Below are 22,894 nucleotides of genomic sequence, written 5' to 3' on the forward strand. Positions count from 1 at the left end.
AAAAAAGCTTTACTTTTGTCTCATCTGACCAGAGAACATTCTTCTAAAACATTTTTGGCTTTGTCAGGTCAGTTTTGGCAAACTCCAACCTGGCTTTTTTATGTCTCTGGGTCAGAAGTGGGGTCTTCCTGGGTCTCCTACCATAGAGTCCCTTTTCATGCTGACGCCAACGGATAGTACGTGTTGACACTGTTGTACCCTCGGGCAGCAGGACAGCTTAAACTTGTTTGGATGTTAGTCGAGGGTTTTTATCCACCATCCGCACAATCTTGCGTTGAAATCTCTCATCAATTTTTCTTTTCCGTCCACATCTAGGGAGGTTAGCCACAGTGCCATGGGCTTTACGCTTATTGATGACACTGTGCACAGTAGACACTGGAACATTCAGGTCTTTGGAGATGGACTTGTAGCTTTGTGACTGCCCATGCTTCCTCACAATTTTGCTTCTCAAGTCCTCAGACAGTTCGTTGGTCTTCTTTCTTTTCTCCATGCTCAATGTGGTACACACAAGGACATAGGACAGAGGTTGAGTCAACTTTAATCAATTTTAACTGGCTGCAAGTGTGATTTAGTTATTGCCACCACCTTTTATGTGCCACAGGTAAGTGACGGGTGCTGTTAACCAAAGCATTTGTAAATGCAATCATTTTCTGGGTAAAATTGAGCATTATCTGACAGAATTGCAGGGGTGCCAATACTTTTGGCCAGCACTGTGAAAACACAAATGTACACAAATGTAGAAATAAACCACTTATTTAAATGTCATAGATGTGTATTCGTAAATAAAACACACAAACTATATTTATAAATTATAAACAATAAAACAATATATATTTTTAAATCACAATGAATAGCGTGCCATTTGAAAACTAGATTAAATGGTTTGGTTTATACTTATATAGCGCTATTCCACCTTTCAAGGCGCTCAAAGCGCTTTACACTACATTGCAATCTACCTACTGGTGACACAGCACCAGGAGCAATGTGGGGTTCAGTATCTTGCTCAGGCATACTTAGGCGAGTTCATCAGGGCAGAGAATTGAACCTACAACTTCTGGGTTGGGGGACGACTACTCTACCACTGAGCCACGCCATCCCCAGATTAGTGTATGAAATAGGTGACAAACCCAACACCATTTTTGTTCTCTGCCAATTGGAGTGGATCCAAAATGACTGTCATCTTGGCCTGCAAGTGCGCATGTTAGCTAAATTGTTTTTCGATTGCCAAACATATATTTGATAATGGATGTCATTTGAACGCTATCTTAGTGGAGACTCTGGAATATGTTAGTGTAACTACAGAAATCTGCATTTATGTTGAACATGACATGCTTTTATTTTGAAATGGTCACCAGAAGTGTGCACGCTTAGCTGCTAACTGTAAGCTTTTGAAAGGAAGTAACATTTAATAACCACTAACAACATTTTAAAAAGAATGAAACAATAACATGTATTTGCTATAAGAATGTCGAGACTAACTGGGCTGGTTATAAGAAACATAAAAGTCTTTGTTAGCAATCTTCCTCCTGTCCAATGAAACCATGGAAGTCTTCACTCTCAGTGTCGAATATAAATAGGCTCAGATACACTTCGCCACGCACCTACTCAGTCTCTCCTTCGCTGTCGCCTTCAATGTCTCCCATAATGAGGCAAATTCACTCCTGAGCCCGTGTCATCCTCCTCGTCACACAGCAGGCCGGTCCCTCGAAACCTGTTGGTGATGGCGGAATTGTTTCACACTGCTCCCCGCTGCCAGGATCCACCAGCAGACCTGTGCAAAAGCTGCTCTTCGCAAGCGGCCAGTCTTGGCAAACGATCTCTAGCCGCTGGTCATCCAAGCCTCCTATTCAACTCAGAGTGCCACTTTAATTTCTTCAAGCATTTTCCATGATGCGGGTGTGCCAATTCTACTCATGTACAAAGGCGAGGGTCCGCCACCTCTATTCATGCACAAAGCACAAAGTTAAACCACCAGTAATAGTGCAAATTAGCGTCTTCCTCGACCAGGGGCGTTACCAGGAGGGGGGCAGGGGTGGGCAGTGCCCACCCACGGACACGCTCTACTCACGCAAAGAAAACTCGATGTAGTCTGGGCACAGCATATGGTATCCCATTCATATAGTACTGATGTGTTCTAAGTTTTAACCTTTGCGTTGTTACAACCTCTTTCAACTTAAAAAAAAGAAAAAGAAAGAAAAAAAAGAAATTTTGGTTTTGTTCCTAGGGGGCGCTACACACATATACGCGTATTTAGATTTTTTACATTTTATCTCCAGTTTTCTCCTAGCTGTTGAGTTTGGTGAGTTTTGAAGAATTCTGAGGGGTCAAAGTAGGGCTCAAAGCGTCGGCCGGACAAAGAATGACTGATAGGGGGGTGCTACGTATTGTATTTAGTGCGTGTTTGTTTTTACACGGTATCAAAGATTGCATCTGTCTTGACCTGCCTGCCGATTTTGGTGCATTTTGAAGCATTCTAAGGGGGTCAAATTGAGCTCAAAGAGGCTGCGGAAGAAAGAATAACTATATTAATTACAATAAAACCGAGGAACCACAATAGGTTACCTAAAAAAATAAAAACACTGTCACCTGCATGGCCAATTTGTTCAGTTATGAATGTGTTCTAAGTCAAATAAAATTAAAATAAACTTTTATTTGTTTAGACCAAATCACAACAACAGTTATCTCAAAGAGGAAACAAAACATGTTTTAAAGTGCAGTAGCCCTACGCTGGATTTCGACCTGCTTGAGCATTGTAGCTTTTATTTATTTTTTATTCTTTTTTTTTTTTTTTTTGCACCCCCAGGTAAGACTAATGGCCAACCACACCTGGTATCCTGGTAACACCACTGTCCTCGACACGTATATTCCACATGTGTCACTCCCACATTCCGTGCTTGAGCACCCCTGTCGGCCGTCAGAAAAATGTATAAATTGGACACATTACTGCATACGCCGCAGGACCCAAAATGAGGGGGAAAAGTAGTGGCTTGTAGTCCAGAAATTACGGTACTCAGGTAAAAGTAAAAAGTATTGTGTGGTAAAACGTCTCGAAGAATTTTTCTCAAAAAGTTACTTAAGTAAACTCTTCCCAGAAGAGTGATGTCATTAATATATGGGGAATTTTCTTAAAGGGACAATAACAGATTGGTCAGTGACACTGGGGACGAACAGAAAACCCTTTTGTATTTTTTGTCTTTTTTCAAGTTGAATAACATAGTTGAATTTAAAAACAACACATGATTAAAGGTAGTTTATCCAGGACAATAAAATCATAACGATTATTTTGGATTGTTGTTTTAAAAATTTGAATGAAACACACTTAGGACATAGTCAAAAACTCCTTAACAACCTTTTACTAGAAATCAATTAATTAACAAAAGAAAAAATTTAAGGGGCATATACCCTTGGATTTATAATAGACGGAATTTGATAATACTGTATATACATTAAGTATGTTTTTATTTATTTCGTTACACTCAGCAGTACTTGTTGGTCCTGGACTCTTTTTTTACACATTGTATTTTGCATTTATTTAATTTTATGCGCAAAACATTCTGCATTGTGTGCAGTGCACTTTGCAAATGGGATGACTGGGCCAAATAAAAACAGTGTGAACAAAATTCGCCCAACAAACCCCACATAAATAACACAATAAAACACCTAACAAATTAAATAATAATTACAATTTTACAATGACAAATGTAGTGCATTGATACACTCATGCGCCTTATGGGAAAAAAAATTATTCATTCATTGAACATGCTACTTTTCTGACGGCAACCAATGTTTTTGCGCTTCTCCCAACCAATACGTCATACAGTGGCTATATGTGGATTGGTCGGCGATGAGTGTGCAAGAAGAGATATCGTCCGATCAGCAGCTGCATATTTTTTTGAACGTTGCTCCCACGAGAAACGTCTGATTAAATCTTTACCAGATTGATATATGAAACATTTCCGTGGCGGATACATGGAACAATCAATCTGGCGTGCCAGGTTAGCACTTCTGCAACAATATGTACACACACACACACCATTGTTGCGCCTGCATTGCTCCTCGTAGTTATACAAACGAGGGCTAGGGCAGTTCTATAGGGCATTATTTTCGCTGCTCATTATCTGCTTGCTGTGAAAAACTCATCAGATTCACTTAAGTGTAAAGGCTATTAGTTCTACTGATAGTGTGTTGAATTCACGGGACAGTGACTTTTGTTACTAAAAGCAATACGATGAAGCTCTACTTGCAGTCATGTTTGTGGTCCATTACTGTGCTTGAAGGACCAGCTAGAATTTTCAATTAGTGCAAGTCTGTTTAGAAAACTAAATAATTTATGTTGCTTTGTGATTAGGTACAATTACAAGTACAATTACTGGGTGACACTTCTAGTCTAATTAGGTTTGGGGTCCCTGCTTTTGGGCTCATATAGAAATATAGAAACGGACACCAGCAGGGGGTCACAAACTGACGCACCGCGGTCCGAATCCGGATAGCTACGTTTTACTCGGAGCCTTTGGAGTGGCAGACAAGATAGGCAAAACTCTGAGAGGATCACAATTGCAATGCTGTTGTTTTTGTGCAGTTAATCATGTTTGATGGCTGCTTTTGAATTTAGTCGTACTGTATATGTGATGCCATAGCAGAGGCATGACCAGACCCCTTCCAGATGTAAAAGATGAAATTTCATTTCATTGTAATGAATAGAAAATGTTATTTTAAAGCCCCATTCACAAATATATCCCGGTAAATTCCCGTGTAAGTTGAATTACATTACTGCGCTATTACTCGCGTCATTGCTTTCACGCATGTAGAGATATCCTGGGAATGACGCGGGTTGGCCACTTTCACAGACTAACAGACCCGTGTTGGCCACTAGCGCTTTCTGTGCAGGGAGGGCTGCTGGCGTTATTTCATAACCCGGACATTACGTCATTTTTGACATTTTCGGCATCGGCTGTCACACTGTTGGTCAAATCGTGTTTTGTTCCAGAGGGAGCGTTCCTGAAGTCGTAACTGCAGCCAATTCAAGCTCATCAAGACTGTATTCAAGCCCAGGCGATCCAAGAGAAGCGGGCCGAGATATTAACATGCTGGTCGCGATTGTGTTATTCCCCCTGTTCTGTAATCGCGTGTATTTTTGTTTGTATTTAATAAACCATTGACCTTTTTTTTTTTTTTTTAATTTTTTTAATTACGAGTATTAGATTGAAATTTCGAAATGCTAATTGTTTTAGTTTCAATTCAGGGTGCTAAGAGGCATAAAGTTCTATGGATTTGATATCTAAAAAAAGTGACCCTGGAATGCCTGAAAACCAACTAGATGTGACTCTGAAATACTCCAAAATTAACAGAAAGTGACCCTGAAATGCCCCCAAATCAACAAGAAGTGACCCAATATCTACAAGAAATAACCCTGGAATTCCTCAAAATCAAAAAGATGTGACCCTGAAAGACCTCAAAATCAACGAGAAGGGACCACGGAATGCCTCAAAATCAACAAGAAGTTACCCAATATGTACAGAAAGTGAACCTGAAATGCTTCCAAGTCAACAGGAAGTGGCCCCGAAATCCCTCAACGTCAACAGGAGTGACGTCAATGTTGTAGGGTGGGGAACACACCACTTATTTTGCTTGTGAAAGTCCGACCTGCATCAGAGTTAGCATAACAAACAAACCCCAACTCTAAACTGTGTGAATTTGCTAACCTGCAAAACTCCAGTTGGAAGCTGCTTAGAGAGAAGTGTCCTCCTGTATGTTTTCTACTGTTAACGTTAATAAAAGTGTGAGAAATGTAGTGAACCTAGGTTTACCCGCTTTTCCCTAATTTTCATTTTTATTTTATTTATGTGGTCTTAAAGCAGCCCAAAGGAGCTTTCATTTTTTGTTCAATTTGGCTGTGCTTGTGGACAAAAGCAGTCGTGTTTTATCTGAAGGAAGGTAACACGACAAAGACGTTTTTTTTTTTAGTTATATTCAATTTCTTTATTTAGACAGACAGTTTAGTGGTCTAATACAAATGTTTATTTTTGCATTCCTGGATTGTTAAGAGATTTTTAACAAGTTTGTATTTATTGTGTATGTTCATATAAGTTATGTTCAAACATTGCAATTTAAGTTTGCTAATAAAACTTATCTCAAAAACTTTTTAAGTTTGCTATTTCTTTAGTAGTTTTTGAAAAGAAAAGTTTGAATCAAACGGTGTATTATCTGAATCAATACATATGAAAGTTATTATAAGTCGTTGCTTCTCAATTATTTTCTGATCCCCGTTCACCCAATCTGTTTGGTCTTATAATGTCCCGTCCCGTGCAAAAAGTATACATGCAGGTTATGCTGTTATATCGTCCCGACCAGTTTTGAGACCAAAACTTCGCCCTTGACCTCTTGCCAATTTAGTTGGTGAACCCTGGACTACAGCATGCTTTTATCTGAAAAAGGATCACAAAATCAGATTTAAACAAACAAACAAAAAAAGATGATGTTTTGACGATTATATAGTCCTAAGCGGTTGTCAGTTTAACTCAAGAAAAAGAAAAAAAACAATAGCTACGCTCACTTTCAGTGATCATTTATCAATACGGTCAGTCACTAAAAAGCTACCGTATTTTTCGGACTATAGGTCACAGCTTTTCAGTTTGGCAGTCTTATACTCTGGGGCGACTTTTGTGTGATTATTTACGGTCGGGCGACTTCTCTCTCGCTAACTTTTTAAAAAATAAATATATATTCATATATTTATACTAAAACGATGTATGAATGTTAAATAAAATAAATAATTTGGATAAAACAGAAGACGCTGTGCATGCCTGTGCACGTGAACGCAGTGGCCCTGCTCTCTTTTCAAGCTTCCCCTCCAGCCATTGCACGCTCCGTGAGCATCCTGGTATTTCCTTTTCGATATGGAGCAGCGAAAAGTGAAAAACAAACTAAAGAGAGGGGAATTGAAAAGCAAACAACTGCGGTACGAATGGGATATAGAAAGGATTCAAATTGATTGTTGAAGATGCTAAACAGAAACGTGTTGGCTTCGCTGAATGTAAACGAATGTGACGCTTTGGTCTCATACGAGAAATATATTTAACAAACTTTTCCAGCATTATTTTGTTGTGTAAATGCATTTATAATGATCATGATGATGATGATATGTAGTCTATTTAAACATTGAGAAAACTTACGTTTTTATTCTGCCAACTTGAGGTGATTAAAATAAATGTCAAGTCCACTATCCTCCTGTTAGAACTGACACACAAATATAAAAGATGAAAATGTTTATTGAATATCCATCTTACAGTCTTGTTTAATTTGGAGAATTCGTTACAAAAGACAGGAATTAATTTGTTATCAATAGGCATATATGCACCGGCATCGTCACAGACATGATCACACAAAACGAAACCACGCCTCGCTTCCCCGCAATTCCTCCTTCTTCTCACAAATAAAACATAAAATTTCGTTTTCTTTTTTCGGGCTCGTGCCTACAAATAAAACATAAAGTTTCGGGTTTTTTCGGGCTCGGGCAAGCAAATCAAGTTAATTGATCAGGCTCGGGCCGCGTCGGGCTTTAATGCCGGTCGGGTCAGGCTGGATTTTATAGGCCCGATCTAACTTCTAGCGTCATGTAATGTTAGCATTCCGTACACCAATTCAGCCTGTTGTTCTCTATTGTATTTTAAATTGCCTTTCAAGATGACATGTCTGTTCTTGGTGCTGGATTCTATCAAATAAATTTCCCCCCAAAAATGCGATGTATACTCAGGTGCGACTATATGTTTTTTTCCTTTTCGTTGTGCATTTTTTTGGCTGGTGCAACTTAAACTCAGGTGTGACTTACAGTCCCAAAAAATACGGTTTGTTGCCTGATGACTCCTCATCAGTTAGGACATTAAAGAAGCCTTTAAACTAATGACATAATTTCACGGTGGGTTTAGGCTGCAGTAGATATTGGAATGATGGCTCTCTTTAGCAGGGGCGGACTGGGACTAAAAAGCAGCCCTGGACTTTGACTCAGCCCAGCCCACAAGATACTCTATATGAAGGGAAACAGACCCCGTAGGGGTGTCCGGGGGCATACCGCCAAACCCTCGGGGAGAATTTTTTTATTTTTATTTACATTTTATTGTAAAATGCATCAATTTCTTGCACTTTAAGAGAAAATGAAGAAAATATGTCTAGACTGTCACTGTCTGACTTGGGGCGCTCAAAGTACTGCAAGGCTGAACTGGAGTTGGTTTCATTTTCTGTACTAGCTCTATGATAGACCTGAATAAACAAATGAAAATGTATTCTTCAAAGCAAGTTTTATGTATTTGGGCAAATTCCACATTCTGAAACTGTCAATGATTATGATGATGATGACAATAAATTCATTCATTCATGTATCCAATTGATTATAATATATCTCTATATATCTCTGTCTATAAAACGATTTCATTGTTTATGCCATAATTCAGTGGTCTCCAAACTATTCCACATAGAGCCGCAGCGGGCACAGGATTTCATTCCAACAAAACAAGACAACACCTCTGCACCAATCTGGTGTCTTACAAGTGTAATCAGTTGATTGCAGTCAGGTGCTGCTTGTTTTAGCAGAAACTTCATTGGTTAAACTGTCGGTACTCGATCGGTTGAAAGAAAAACCAGGCCCCGCAGTGGCCCTTGAGGACCGGTTTGGAGACCCCTGCCATAATTAATCTTGCCATACAAATAATAAATTTCAATGAAAATATAAAAAACATTTCAAGACAAATCATGTATACATAACCTTCATTGGAAAGTATTAACCAGAAAACAAAACGATATATAAATGATTAAAAATATATATCAATTTAACTACCTAAACTTTAAAGTAAAACCATTCATTTTATTAATATTTTGTTATATTTCTTCTGAATTAATATTGCTGCTGCGTATGCATACGTTGTTTTACAGCTATAATATTTTTTCTTAGGAGAGTGATAGTAGGACGAGCATATTATAACTTGACACGATTGCAAACGGGTACATCGACTAGCTGGCACTAACCCTTTAATTGTCATTTATTTCATTTAAAATGTACCTACCTTGTGGATAACAATTGCCAGTATACCGAGCAAGTGACCCTCTTCATCCCTTTTTACTTGCTCTGCGCTTGTCTGGGGAACTTCCCTCTCGAACTTCCACCAGCTTATCATTACCTCCTCCCTCTATTTTTCTCCCTCCCTGCACTGGCTGCACGTCAGAGCGGCTGCCCCCTCTCACCATCGCCGGGGCTGGGCTGCTGTTACCCAACGTGGCCGTTGCAGCCAGACTGCTGCTTGCGAAAATATTTGTCAATTTATGACATTTTAATGCTTTGCTCTCCAGTTTCTTTAATTTTTTTCTTCCTAACCTTCTCCGCGCCACCCTTCTCTTTTCTTTTTTTGCCACCACCATCCATATTGGGCATTAACGCTCGTCGCCATTTTGCTTCCACAAGGAACCAATGAAGGCAACTTTGTGCTTCTTTCGTTCTTCTATCGGACTGGTGATGAACAGCCAGGCGCATTGCTGCCACCTGTCGGATTGGATGCAAACTGTAGATAATCAGAGGCTAGGGGGGACAAAAACAGTGATCTATAATGAATGGCGGCCGCCGGCCGTCCAGGGCACCGGCCGTCCTGTGATCCTCCAGAACCCACAGATTACCAGTCCGCCCCTGCTCTTAAGTAATGGAGACATTCTAATCTGAGAAGTGCAGTGTTTTGTGACAGGTGACAATCTGATGTACAAACAGATTTACATCGCACATCAATGAGCAGATGTGGATGGTGTAAGATGCCTTTGGTAAATATGACAACCACTGGGGCCAAGAAACAATCACCGAGGGGAAAATGTTACTCGGCTACAACGTAAAAGTAACTTTTTACTATAACAAAACAAAATTACAGGAAACGGTCGACTGAAACTGAAATTGTACAATAAAGCAGAGTAAGAACAGATATGGCATTAGGACTTGATTTTTTTTTTTTTTTTTTAACAATTTAACAGTCCATTGGTTCTGTTTTTCTCAAGAGAGTCAAGCTGCAGCAATGAAGTTGAGCCTCAGATGCCGTTTGAGACTCAAGGACAGTTCCAGACCAGGTTAGATTTCTAATTAAAAGCGATTGCATCCAATCTGTGTCGCTTTCGAAATGAACTTGAATGCACACTAAAGTTGGGCTGCAGCTATCAATTATTTAATTGATAAATCTATCAATTAGTTCGCATAATCGAGTAATCGAACTAGGAACATTTAATACGTTGCAGAATAAATTTTAGTTTTTTTCAAACTGCAAATTTGCACTTTCTTTTCTCAAGAGCACTAAATGCATTGAAAAATAAATTAAAAAACCTTAGCTTAGCCTCAAACGGTTTAAAAAATTAATAAAGGAGGATCAAAGTACAACAAAAGAACAATTGGCTCACTTGTACCGGTCAGGCCCAGATCTAGGTTTACCCACCAGAGTGGGCACTATGAAAACTTGAGGGGGCACCCCCAATGCAGGCTTTTTTTTACCCTCTGCATTTCTCCATGCTTGGGACCGGCGCAAGTAGGACACTGGCTTGTGTCCCGTTGAGGCTGCATTAATTTTTGGGGTGTTTGTTTTATGTTTTTTTTCATTTATCTATCTACTTATTCTCACTGTCGGCGTGATGTCACGATGACGTCATCTCGCATAGCAACGTGTCGCCATTTTGAGATGGGGGCACACACAGTTAAACAGCCGTAGACAAACGTATGAAATTCATATATTTCAGCTGTGTTTTGCATCTTTTTTTCATTAAAATCATCTTAAACATGACTTATTATCACAAGTCACTGCCGACAGACGCGAGGAGGCGATACAACTTAAAATTAGCGTGTATTGGCCTGCAAATCTGCCCATACAAAGTCACAGCTGATAGCTGGATAAACAACCCAAAGGAATTGCCTGCAGTGGAGTTCGGTAACATCTACAACTACCTCATAAAGTCACCCAGTAAGTTGACCTTTACCAATTACGTGGAATATGTACTGTGAGGAACTAAGAAAACTGGTGGTATTTACGGAGTGATCATTTCTGCCGTAACCGGTAATTTGCCTCCAAGCGTTATTTAGCTGTGAACACGTCACGGCCCACCAGGCCAATAATATACCGATTGACCGATCAGAGCAGTTCATGGCAAAAGAAAAATAACGCTTTGCAAGTTGTCAGTTACGGTAATAATAAAAATGCTTAGTCTATTGAATCCTAGCAGCTAATTGGGGCAAGAAAAATCGATTAAAGTTTACTCACCAGTAATAAAATGTCAGCTGCAAACGTACAGTAAATGTGCCTGGATTTAGGTTCCCACTGGCGAGAATGGTCCACGGAACCGTCTTCTTTTACTGTTCCTTAATTAATTGCTTTCAGCCATTTGCTTGTCCTTTTCTTCTCACGAGGAAGAATAAAGAACTTCAAATGCGGCTCCGAACTCTTCCTTGTGTTACAAACCTCAACACGGCAACTTTTAGTCATTCCGATGGAAAAAAAAAACGCAAATAAGACAAAAGTTCAACGCGTTTGTACTACAATAAAGGACAGAGCAACTGCTTGTGACTCGTGTTCTGCCCCCATTTCAATATGGCGACGCTTTGTTGTGGCTGGTGACGTCATTAATGCCCGGATGTCCGACTGCGAGAATGTGTCTGGAGGAGAGAGAGGAAGCGCGCGGATAACAAATGAGGTTGGAAAAACAGCTTGTTTTGGTGATTACTTGTTCGGCGTGGTTGCGGCCAACAGTAACCGTTAATCCTGCAATAAAAAAGTAGGTGAGACCAACTCTCCGTGCGTTCTCTATATCCAGTGCGACGCTAAATATAGACTGTGCCATCACGATAGTCGTGGCTATGAACACCTTTCTCGTATCAACGACTCTACAGACGTGGCTATGTCTAAGCAGGTTTATTAACACTCAAAAGGGTGAAACTAAAGAAAACAGACAAAACAACACAATCAAATAATGCACAATATATGAAATCGCATATGTACTGCCCTATCTGTAGCAAACTGCATATGAAAATATGAATAAACAATTAGCAGAGCGCCCGAGACGCCATTTTGCCGACCTTCTAACTCGTGGGTAATTAACATATCACAAGTTTCATGCTAAGTGAATCTGTCACACAATTCACATATTTACGTTTTTAAACACATTTAAACAATACATACCGGCGATGCAACCTCAAATTCAAGGCAAAGTGGTCACAGAGACGGTGCGAACTGACTGCGGCCGTCTTCGTGTGATTCTCTACTGAACAACTACTGTACATCCGTGTGACAGTTTCTTTCAAATAAAGTGCACATGGGATGCAGTAAATTAAGGCGTCCACTAGATGATGCTAATAAGACGTAAAAGCAGTAAAACTCAGGTATTCAATCACAAAACCCATCAATCTTTTATGCATAACTGAACACCGACATTTTGATTGGGTGGGCACGACTCACGTCTGGGTGGGCCGTGCCCATCCCGGCCCCCCCATAGATCCGGCCCCGGTACCGGTACATGATAATTATCAGTCCAATAATTATCGGTCCGATAATAGGAATTATGACGTCATCCCAATAAATCCAATGATATAATTAAAAGGACCGATAATATACGTATAATATTTTTGGCACGGTGTTGGCGGATTGGGATGTGTGCGTGTTTCCACTCCTGTTTTGCCAGTACAACGTATCAGTGACTGCGTGTGGTTTGGGAAGAGGGAGTTTTACCACAAATCAAGGGCTTCCTTTCTTTGACGTAACGTAAGTGACGGCAGTACTGTGTAGCATGGCTGGCTAACAAAACAACCAGCATGGCGTCGGTAGTGTGGGATTCGTCAGTGAAAAACGCTTCACTTGCAATTTGTAACGCATGCAAAGCCAAAGTTCCACGAGGAGGGAAAAAGGTGTCGAGCCATAACACATCCTAATAAGCAACTTAAAAGATCACAATTGCTTTGACTGTGTTTTAAAAGAGTACGGCGACGCGTGGGCTGTAAATGAAGCTGCCCATCCAATTTCAAAGCCAGCTGTGTGGCTAAAAGTTGGCGCTAGACGACCAGCCCTTTTCCCCACACTCTTCCATACTCTGATCGGCAACCATCCACAGCACATATAGGTTTCACCATGGACATATGGATGTGTAATGTTAGTCCTGTCAACATGCTTGGTCTGACGGCACAGTGGCTGGATAAGGATTTCGTACTGTACAGAGACAAAACCTCATGCTTCATTGAAAATGGGTTCACTCACTGCCCTTTATATGGATTATTATAAGGCAAGCTATTAATGCCTTTTGCTCTAGCATATTTGATAATAAGGAATGCACTTTCACTAAACTTGTTTCAGTGTCATAGTTATTTGCTTTTGGATACTGTGAAGAGTATTAATGCACTTTCTGTTTCAGTTAAATTTATCAACATTTACCTGTAAGTATTTCTTTACTTGAATCCCAGCCGTGGCTTATACAAAGTTTTGTTACAGTTCTAGATGCCTTATTTTTCTGTCATTGAGTGATGAACCTTACTAGGGCAATTAGCAAATGTTTGCATTTTAAAGTGTTATTTTTACAAGTTATTGGAAGGCCTATTGGTTATTGATAGGCTTGCTGTCCCATAATTGCCAGGTTGAGTTGCTTCATGGACCAAGACCACAACAGTCTCCTCTCCTGTTGCACCAGATGTTTTTATCTGATGAAAAATCACAATACCTGTTGGTTTTATGTTTTCGTTCAGTCCTCATTGCTCAGAGGAACACATCTTCAGTGACATTGACTGATTGATTGTGATTGACTCAAATTATACTTACTTGAAAAAATAAATATGGACACTCTATTTGAAGTCAAGACTGTTGTTGTCTTTGTTATTTCATTATAATAATGTTCATGTCATCATGAAAAATCTGGTTAGGTCAAAGGCAAATGTATGTTGAATGCACCACTAGAATTCTTTTACTTTCAGGTGTTGAAAACCTCAGGTGAGTATACATTTTAAAATTATATATTTATTATTGGTTATCGTATCGGTATCAGCCTTGAGGAGCAGGAAGTTATCGGTATCTTTTTAAAAAAATGGATATCGCGCACTCATTAACTTGCATAGCAAAAGTCTGCTGGCTTAAAAGCTATAGAATGCTAACTTTTTTTTCCTTTTTTACAACGCTCTTAAACAATCGTTCAAACACATATTCCCATGAAAAACTGCTAAATATACTTCTAAACGATGAATGTATAAACAATAATTTTTGCGCAAACAAAAACTTACAACCTCATGTTATTCTTAACAGGGAGCAGCTGGATTCAGCAATGTTTGATGAGTTATGCCATATTGGCTGTTGCCACTAGAGGGCAGTGTATCCACCCAAATGCAGACACTGTCAAAACAAACCATTAGAAATTGATTCAAAGCTTTTTTACTAGTCGAATTTACTCAAGTTAATCGATTATTGTTGCAGCACTACACTCAAGTGAAAACACGAATTAAAACAGCTTACTGAATGCCCTTTTTTTTTAATGAACATAAGACAGCACAACTATCTCTTTTCCGTAAAACTAGTTTGAACAGGAGAGTGACGAGATCTCATTTGTAATTGTGAGATTAGTTTAACGCGCCCGAGGATTTTGCTTTGTTTGATATAAAGTATATATAACACCAAAAAGCCTGTCCATTTCATACATCACGCGATATTTTATGCTCCTGAATGAAATGTGCGGACGCAATCGATGCACTTATTCAATTTTTTGAATCCATGAATGCCATGGAAATGAGTGACTTCTGAAGGAATCTGACATTTCAGCCAGATTGCCAGAATCACGCCAGCTGTACCACCGGAACCGCGCTAGCGCAATTCCAACGACCCGGGCCGGCGGAATACCGACAACTCGGCCAAAAGGCCAAACTCCGCGCATTTACCTTAGTTTTAACCCCTTGTACTGACTCCATTTTAAAAGCTGGAAAAAAGCTTCGAAACACAAGTTGACAATTTATTCCAGGTCGACAGCAATCGTGCACCAAGGCAAAAAAGCGACCCAAGAGACCCAGGCGAGGAGAAAAGCTGACTCCAGAGTCAACATATAACAAGACAACAAAAGATTCCCCAGAAAAATGACCATGATTAGTTAAACATTCAGTCTATTAAAGGCTCTGGTGAGGTGGGCTGTGGTCCGGTGGAAAGCTGTGTTTGGGCGTTGTTTAGGATTATTGTCTGTTGTGGATTGGTCAGAAAAATTCGGGCGTTACTGTTGTCAGGGCAACGAGAGTTAAGGATTTTGCCATGAGTGTTCTTTTCAGTCGCGTGTTCTTCTTGTTGTTAGGGGTTCCTTGTGGCAAAACAGGATGTCCCGCCATTTGTTCTGGACTGTCCAGAAGAGCTGATTGCAGAATTTGGGCGTGCAGACGTGGCTTTCTAGATGTTTTGCCTTTCACCTGCTTGTCAGCATGAATCTCGCTCAGTCATCTGCATGACGCACGCGTTGGGCTTCCCTGATCAGAGGGCGTCCCATATCTCTTATGCTCTTATCTGCCCGTTGTCTTGGCGCTGCAATTTCCTACCATTCCAAGTCCATAATATCAAATATATTCTGCTTCGTTTTGTTAAACTATGATATAGATACTCTTTATTTTATATTGGGTTTGTGAGTATTACAAACAGTCAAACACTAAATATGGGAAAGGATACTATTCCCTTCACTTCTGTCACTCTGAGTCTCAGTTTGAGGAAGAAGCAGGATGTGACATCAATGGATGAACCTGTTATCTGACAGCCATAGTGGTTTAGGCTGAAGTTCTGTGGATTTTGCGGAGTATTCCCTTTATTTTTGGTGTTATGCCAGCCCGATGTGTTGCAGACTCTTGCTGTTACACCAGAGACAGTGGTGTGAGCCTTTTTGGCTTTTAAAAAGATCTTGTTCGCCCCAAAGAATGGGCAAAACAAGTCTGATAAATGAGGGACCATTGGGTGGACGAGGAGAGAGACAGGCAGTGGAAGTGAGTGAGCAAAGTGTTTACTATTATGTCAAATACTGTGAAAATGTCACACATTTTAATATAGAGGTGGCTTGCATTTCGTTCTCACTCTCCACTTGTGTCTCATGGAGAACAGTTAAAATGTTGTCTATAAAAGTTGTAAAGCAATAAAACAAACAACAAAAATGAATGAAATGAACAAAAATCCTACAACGTAAAGTTTTCATAATGGGTCAAAATCATTTTTCGAACAGATCATGTGACTAGCACCTTGGAAACTATCCTTTGCTTAGCCAAAACTACACCAGAGAAAGCAAGATGGATATTTAGAATTTCTTTAAACCTAAGCTTTCAAACGCTACCAACAACAACTTGAACAGTTGATTGAACTCTAACAGTGTCAAGATGTGTATATATACAGTATACAGTATTGCCCAAAAGTTTGGAAACACCTCAAAGGCGGATACTTTGAAGAATATAGAATACAAAACCTGTTTTCAGTTATTTCACTTTTTTTGCCATTCCACATGTTCGTTCATAGTTTTGATGTCTTCAGTGAAAATTTACAATCGTAATGAAAATATATAAAATGATGGTGTCCAAACTTTTGACTTTTGTTTCAGTCTTCAACATGCTTTTCCTCAAGTCCCACAAATGTAAAACACCACATATGATTACAAACTCTAACAATAAAATGTACATAATTACACATGTTATAAAGGCTGGTTACAAACTGTAGAAGTGGTGGCTGTCTCGTTACCTGTCGGCTTTGTCTTGAGTTTTTTCGCGTTGTGCTGTAATTCCAAGTGCTTCCTTGTTGAATTAGATGTCGAGTTTTTAGCGTATGACAGTCTTTGTGAGCCAGCGCAGAGTTTGCAACGCACGGAGATATTTTTGTCATCTTTCCTGGACGGGTATGTGAAGTAATTGCTGTATCTCCAGTGAGCAAATGCAGCCGTTTGTTGTATCTCTCTGGCTTCTTTACTGTTAGCATCCGGATAGGTAGCCAACTAGCCATGCTATGTTGTTGACCGCCGTGGCAGACGGCGTGCACACACAGCATGGTAATACACGTAACCCGTTTTTTTCCCGATGAGAAAACGTGATATGTGATGTCACTCCCAAACTCAAGAGCAGTATTTTCTATTCAAATGCTCTTTGTACATGACTACAGTCGTCTTCATTCTACATACAGTATGAGGCAACAACAAAATAGTAACGCACAGGCACCGAGGAAACTAACTTTAATCAGATTACTGGCTTGGAAAAATGAACGCGTTAGATTGCTCGTTACTGAAAGAAAGTAATCAGATCACAGTAACGCGTTAAGCGTTACTGACAACACTGGAGAACAGTGTATGTGCTAAAATGTCGCAAAAGTTGGTCGTCCATCGTGTTACAATTACAGTGGCACCTATACTTTCGAAATTAATTGGTTCTGTAGTAGTTTCGTAACCTGAAAATTCTTTAAGTAGAGAAGCGTTTTCCAAGGAAGTGCCCCCCAAAATTCAGACCTAAATCTTTTATAATGCATAGAAATGCATCAAAACATGTAACAAATACATGTTACAATTAGATTATAGCACAATAAACATAAAATTAGAGTTGTGCATAATGTAAAAAACAAATAATAAAGAATAATAGTTATTACACTCATGTAAAGCAGTCGGAACACGAGGGGCAAATGAAGACGATGTTGAGATGCACACATAATCCCTAACCCTTTCACACACTCCGAAACACCGGAAACATCACAGGACTTAACCGTGCAGCAATTGTATGTGAAACAATTACGTTAAATTCCCGGGTCACAGCACGATGGCTAATGACGTAAATATCATGGCGGGCCGATCGTCACTTCTTCTTTCTTCGCAGTAAGACGAAAAGCGGTAAAGAAACATCGCAATTATCAACAAAGCAAGCTGGAAATTGCTAAATTAAACTGAAAACATAACGCAATTAAATTGCTACGGGATGGTAGAGTCAAGGAAGAAAGCCCGTCTTCCATTTTTGGAAATGTGTGGTTTATTTAGTTGTCGATGTTAGGGTCCGCTACTGTGGCAACACGGTTGTACTTCAAAATAGAAAACTACGGAGGGATGCGTTCATGGGTTTTTTAAAATACAAAAATACACGCAATCGCGAAAAAGGGGGAGTAACACAATGCGTCCGTGACAGTAGAACCGAGGAAGAGAGTCCATCATCCATCTTTGGAAATGTGTGGGGGGGGTTTCTGTTGCCCATGTTAGGGTCTGCTACTGTGGAAACAAGGTTGTACCTCAAAGCAGAAAACAACGGAGGAAAGCGCTCTAGGGTTTATTAAACACAAAAAATATACGATATCACGGAAAAAGGGGAATAACACAATGGGCCCGTGACGTTAGGTTGACGGGGATCAATAAAATACTTACCTAAGCGGTAGGCAGAGAGCCAATAAGACAACAAAACAAAGCCAGCGGGAGTCTTCCTTCCCAAGCCAGCGGGATTCTTACTTCCACCCTTCTTTTGGATCACCTGGCTTAAATACAGTCTTGATAAGCTTGGTGTTACGACGTCGCGAACGATACCTCCGGAACAAAACACAGTTTGATCAACATTGTGACAGCCGATGCCGACCAAAAATGACGTAATGTCCGGGTTATCAAATTGCACCAGCAGCCCTCCCCGCACAGAGAGCGCCAGTGAGCAACAAGGTACAAGTTTGTGAAAGTGTCCAACCCGCGTCATTCTCAGGCGATCTCTACCTGCGTGAAAGCATTGACGTGAGTAAATCCTGCGTCACCTTACACGGGGAATTTCCCAGGATATATGTGTGAAAAGGTCTATACAGGAGAGGTCCCTATTAGCCAATTGGATGCCAGGAATGCTAAGTAATAGCCAATGGCAGAGCAGCTATGTTACGATTAATAAAGTTTTGCATTTCTTATCCTGAAATTTCTTTCGTAAAAAGAGACAATATTTTCCCTTTGAGGCGTGTCTTATCCAGAAAATTCTGTATGTAGAGACATTCGTAAGTAGAGGTACCACTGTAGTTTTCAACTGCAACCAGGCAAAACGTGTAAGTCTGGGTTACTTGGTGACTCGGGTTTTAACAGTTTTGTTTGATTTTTAATGTTCGAGAGCTTTTAGTTTCGTATAACTTTTTGTGTTTGTAAGTTTTTACTTTGGAGTCTTTCCCCTTTATGTGAACGTGAACTAGCTTTAGGTACCTTGTGGCGGCCGTGGGGCAGTTGGTAGCTCGAGCTGTCCTGGGACTGAAGGGCCAGCGGTTCGATTCCCAACTACAACTGCCCACTGTCAATGTGCCCTTGGGCAACCCTAATTTGCACCCATTGGGTTGGCAGTACCTTGCATGGCAGCAGAACCATTAGTGTGTGAATGTGTGCCTAAAAAGGTAAATGTATGCTCATGCAATGTGCTTTGGACATGGTAAAAACATAAAGATAAATGCGCCATATAAGTACTTTCCATTTGTCATATTGGATCATCGGTTGCTAGCTTGTTCAAGTCTGTTTTCTGAGCGCTATTTTTTTCGGGAGCGCATTTGAACACATCACACGGGAGTGAGAGAACACTCAACTTTTACGAGCAGTCGCTTACAGTCGCAGTTACAACTGCAAGAACATGATTTTTATTGGGGAAAAAATGTCATGAAAAGCAGTTGTAGAGTTGGTCACTGTGATCATTCAGCTAATGTAGAAGCACAGCATTTCTTTTGTGTGTAGAATCAGTTAATTACAAAAAAAATAATAATAATAATTCAAAAGTTTCTTAGTTAACCAAGTCGTTCAGTTGTTTTCTTCACGATGCTTACTCATTAATTACATTGTTTAGTTCATAAACTATAAGACTTACTGTCATGAAGCCATCCAAGAGACCAGAATCAGGCTTAGGGGGAGCCTGAAGTCGTTCCATGGACCATTTCTCTACGATGGATGCCACCTGGCTATTCTCAGTGTTGAGAATCCTAAAGCCAGTCATGTTTACACCACTGTACCGGTAAGGCTCCACATCAAGGGCAAATAGATCCTGAGGAGTATAAGAAAAGTAGTTATGTGAACACCATTTAAGACATTGATCAACTCATAAAAATAACAGATTTAGTTACTGATAAAGACGGACGCAATGGCTCGGAGCGTTGCCATGTTGCAGGGAAAAGATTTGGTTTGTTCATAAAAAAACTGCACCAAGTACAAACTACATGGGTAGCTTGTCAAAAGCAAGCATACAGGACATACATCAAAGTGTCATGACAAAGAAATCTTGACCCTGTTTCCAATATCGTTCAGCCCTAACATACGCTTCATCATATTTCCTTGTATTCTAGTACTCTTTGCTGTGTGCTCTTGTTTGGTTCAAAATACTGCACATCAATGTAATTACTTACCAGTGTGGTAAATATATAGTGGTAGTATTCTGTCATCATTCCCATGGCAAGAGCCTAAAATGTTTAAACAAGGACAACATTAGGGATGCAAGAATTATTAAATTGTAAACTTGAATAGGCACACAATTATGCATTTGTGTAAATTACTGTATTGACAGCTGTTACGCCACATTACATGACGTGGCAAATATTCTGCTTCACTACTGTAAGCACAAACAAATGAATAGAAATGAACAGCAATATATTGCAGCTAATTAAGGCTTTGTTGCATAGTTATCCACCTCCTGCTCCCCGGGATTAGAGTGTGCGGTCCAGCGCCACTGATTGTGTTATCTTTTATTTTCATTCTGTTTACTAATCTATAGTTTTCAGTCTGTCGTTTATTTTTTGGTGTAATTTCACAGTCCACCACTAAATGCAGAAGTGATTATCCACTTAACCTGGTCAAATTTATTTGAAGTGGGAGAATGAAAACAGCATTAAATTTCTTTTCACCATACAGTGGTATGAAAAAGTATCTGAACCTTTTTATTTCTCACATTTCAGCATAAAATCCCCATCATGTGTGATCTGATATTTGTTAAAACGACACAGATGAAAAAACAGTGTCTGCTTTAACTAAAACCACCCAGACATTTATAGGCTTTCATATTTTAATTAGGATAGTAGGCAAACAATGACGGATGGGGGAAAAATAAGTAAGTGAACCATCACATTTCATATTTTGTGGCCCCCCATTTGGCAGTAATAACTTCAACCATACTTCCTGTAGCTGCAGATCAGTCTGGCACATCGATCAGGACTAATCTTGGCCCATTCTTCTCTACAAAACAGCTGTTGTTCAGTCAGATTCCTGGGATGTCTGGTATGAATCGCTGTCTTTAGGTCATGCCACAGCATCTCAATGGGGTTCAAGTCTGGACTTTTGACTTGGCCTCCCCAGAACGTGTATTTTGTTCTTCTGAAACCATTCCGAAGTTGATTTACTTCTGTGTTTGCCATCTTCTTTTTAGCCTCAACTGTCTGACAGACGGCCTCAGGTTTTCCTGCAAAATTTTTGAATTCATTCATCCATTAATGATTGCAACTTGTCCAGGCCCTGAAGCAGTGAAACAGCCCAAAATCGTAATGCTCCCTCCACCATGTTTTACGGTGGGGATGAGGTGTTGATGTTGGTGAGCTGTTCCATTTTTCCTCCACAAAACTGAAAACTTCTGAATCGGCCTATTTTGATACTGCAACGATACATCACAAGTTGAATGACTGTTTGCCGCTATTTATAGACACAGAGAATAATTTTTTTGGATTACTTCAACAACATACAACATAAAGGGACATCGACAGAAGTAAAATAAATTCAATAGTATGTGGTGCGCACCAGAAACAATCTGGTAATAATTAGCATTATCTAACACTTAAGATAGCTGACTTTTGCTATGCAAATTAGCCAATTGTTCTTTTGTTGTAATTAGATTAAGGCTGTTCGATTAATCGATTTTGAACCGAACCCCATTTTTTTGGTTAAAACAATGTTAAAAACGTTGAAATCGGTACGTTAGATTTTCAAAACAGCACCATTTTTGGTATACCTAACCCACTGTAGTTTCCTCTGCATTTCCGCCTGCTCCCAGGAGCGCGCAGCCTTAAAAAACAACAGCTATGGAAACCTGCGATGCTCTTGCGTTTCCCCAGGCAAGTGAACTTTTCCTCCGCTATGACAGACTTCTGGTCCGGCCAGACAGTACAAAATGCACCGTCAAGCTTAAGTATGGATGCAAACGACGAATGGGAGCTAGAAAATGTTTGCCGGACACATCACTGAACAGGCTGACTATCCGTCCAAAAACCTGACAGGTGTTCACCCTACCAGTAACAAGTGATATCGTGACTCATCTGAACTGCAGAGCCAATAAACTCTGTAGTTACTGTTTGAGTTATTATGTGCTTTGCATTTTAATCAAAAACATGAACACACCTGTTTTAGAATCCCAGCAGCCATTTCATGTCTACAGTCAAAGATGATGCGAAACTCCTTCCCTCTCTTCATCTCCTTCAATAATGGTTTAGCATCTTTGTTCTCTGCAGGAAGCTGCCGGATCTTTAATCGAATGCTGTAGCGTGATGGAGCCTTTATAAGTTCTTGCAATCGAATCAAACCTTCCAAGACATCAGAAAGAAAATACAATAGAATGTGTTGTATGAGTTACAGAAATACAGTAGGTTCAGTTTCAGTTATTTTCCAAAACATGCTTGTCCACAGAAACAAGTTAGCAAGTACTCAGGGGCTATAGTGGGCCGTACCGCTTCTGAGCCAAGCTCCGCCACCTCGGAACTGATCTCCTCCTTCTTACTCAAACAGACAAAAAATTCAATTTAACCTGGCAGTAGCCCCCCATAGACTGTATATAAAGGTAGCGCTGCAGACTAGATCATCGATCATTTTCACATGCACAGTCTGCAAGGCTCTCATATGTAAACGCTGAGATGCTCAAAAAACATAAGAGCGCAGCATCACCTTCTGCTTGCTCCGCCTTCTTTAAAAG

The 22,894-nt window shown here is 40.0% G+C and overlaps 1 protein-coding gene across 3 annotated transcripts in view; it reads right to left on the minus strand.

Annotated features, from left to right (window-relative positions):
* LOC130914209 (glutamate receptor ionotropic, kainate 2-like) overlaps positions 1-22,894 on the minus strand; it is a 284,668-nt gene that overhangs the window by 146,475 nt on the left and 115,299 nt on the right. For all 3 annotated transcript variants that reach the window (XM_057833198.1, XM_057833197.1, XM_057833199.1), the window contains exons 4-6: positions 22,327-22,508; positions 20,352-20,405; positions 19,820-19,993 (exon numbers count right to left, since the gene is read on the minus strand). In XM_057833198.1, the coding sequence (XP_057689181.1) occupies positions 19,820-19,993; positions 20,352-20,405; positions 22,327-22,508 (410 nt within the window). The remainder of the gene's footprint in view (positions 1-19,819; positions 19,994-20,351; positions 20,406-22,326; positions 22,509-22,894) is intronic.

This window comes from Corythoichthys intestinalis, chromosome 4 (genome assembly GCF_030265065.1).
Source record: "Corythoichthys intestinalis isolate RoL2023-P3 chromosome 4, ASM3026506v1, whole genome shotgun sequence".
In the NCBI taxonomy this organism is placed as follows: Eukaryota; Metazoa; Chordata; class Actinopteri; order Syngnathiformes; family Syngnathidae; genus Corythoichthys; species Corythoichthys intestinalis.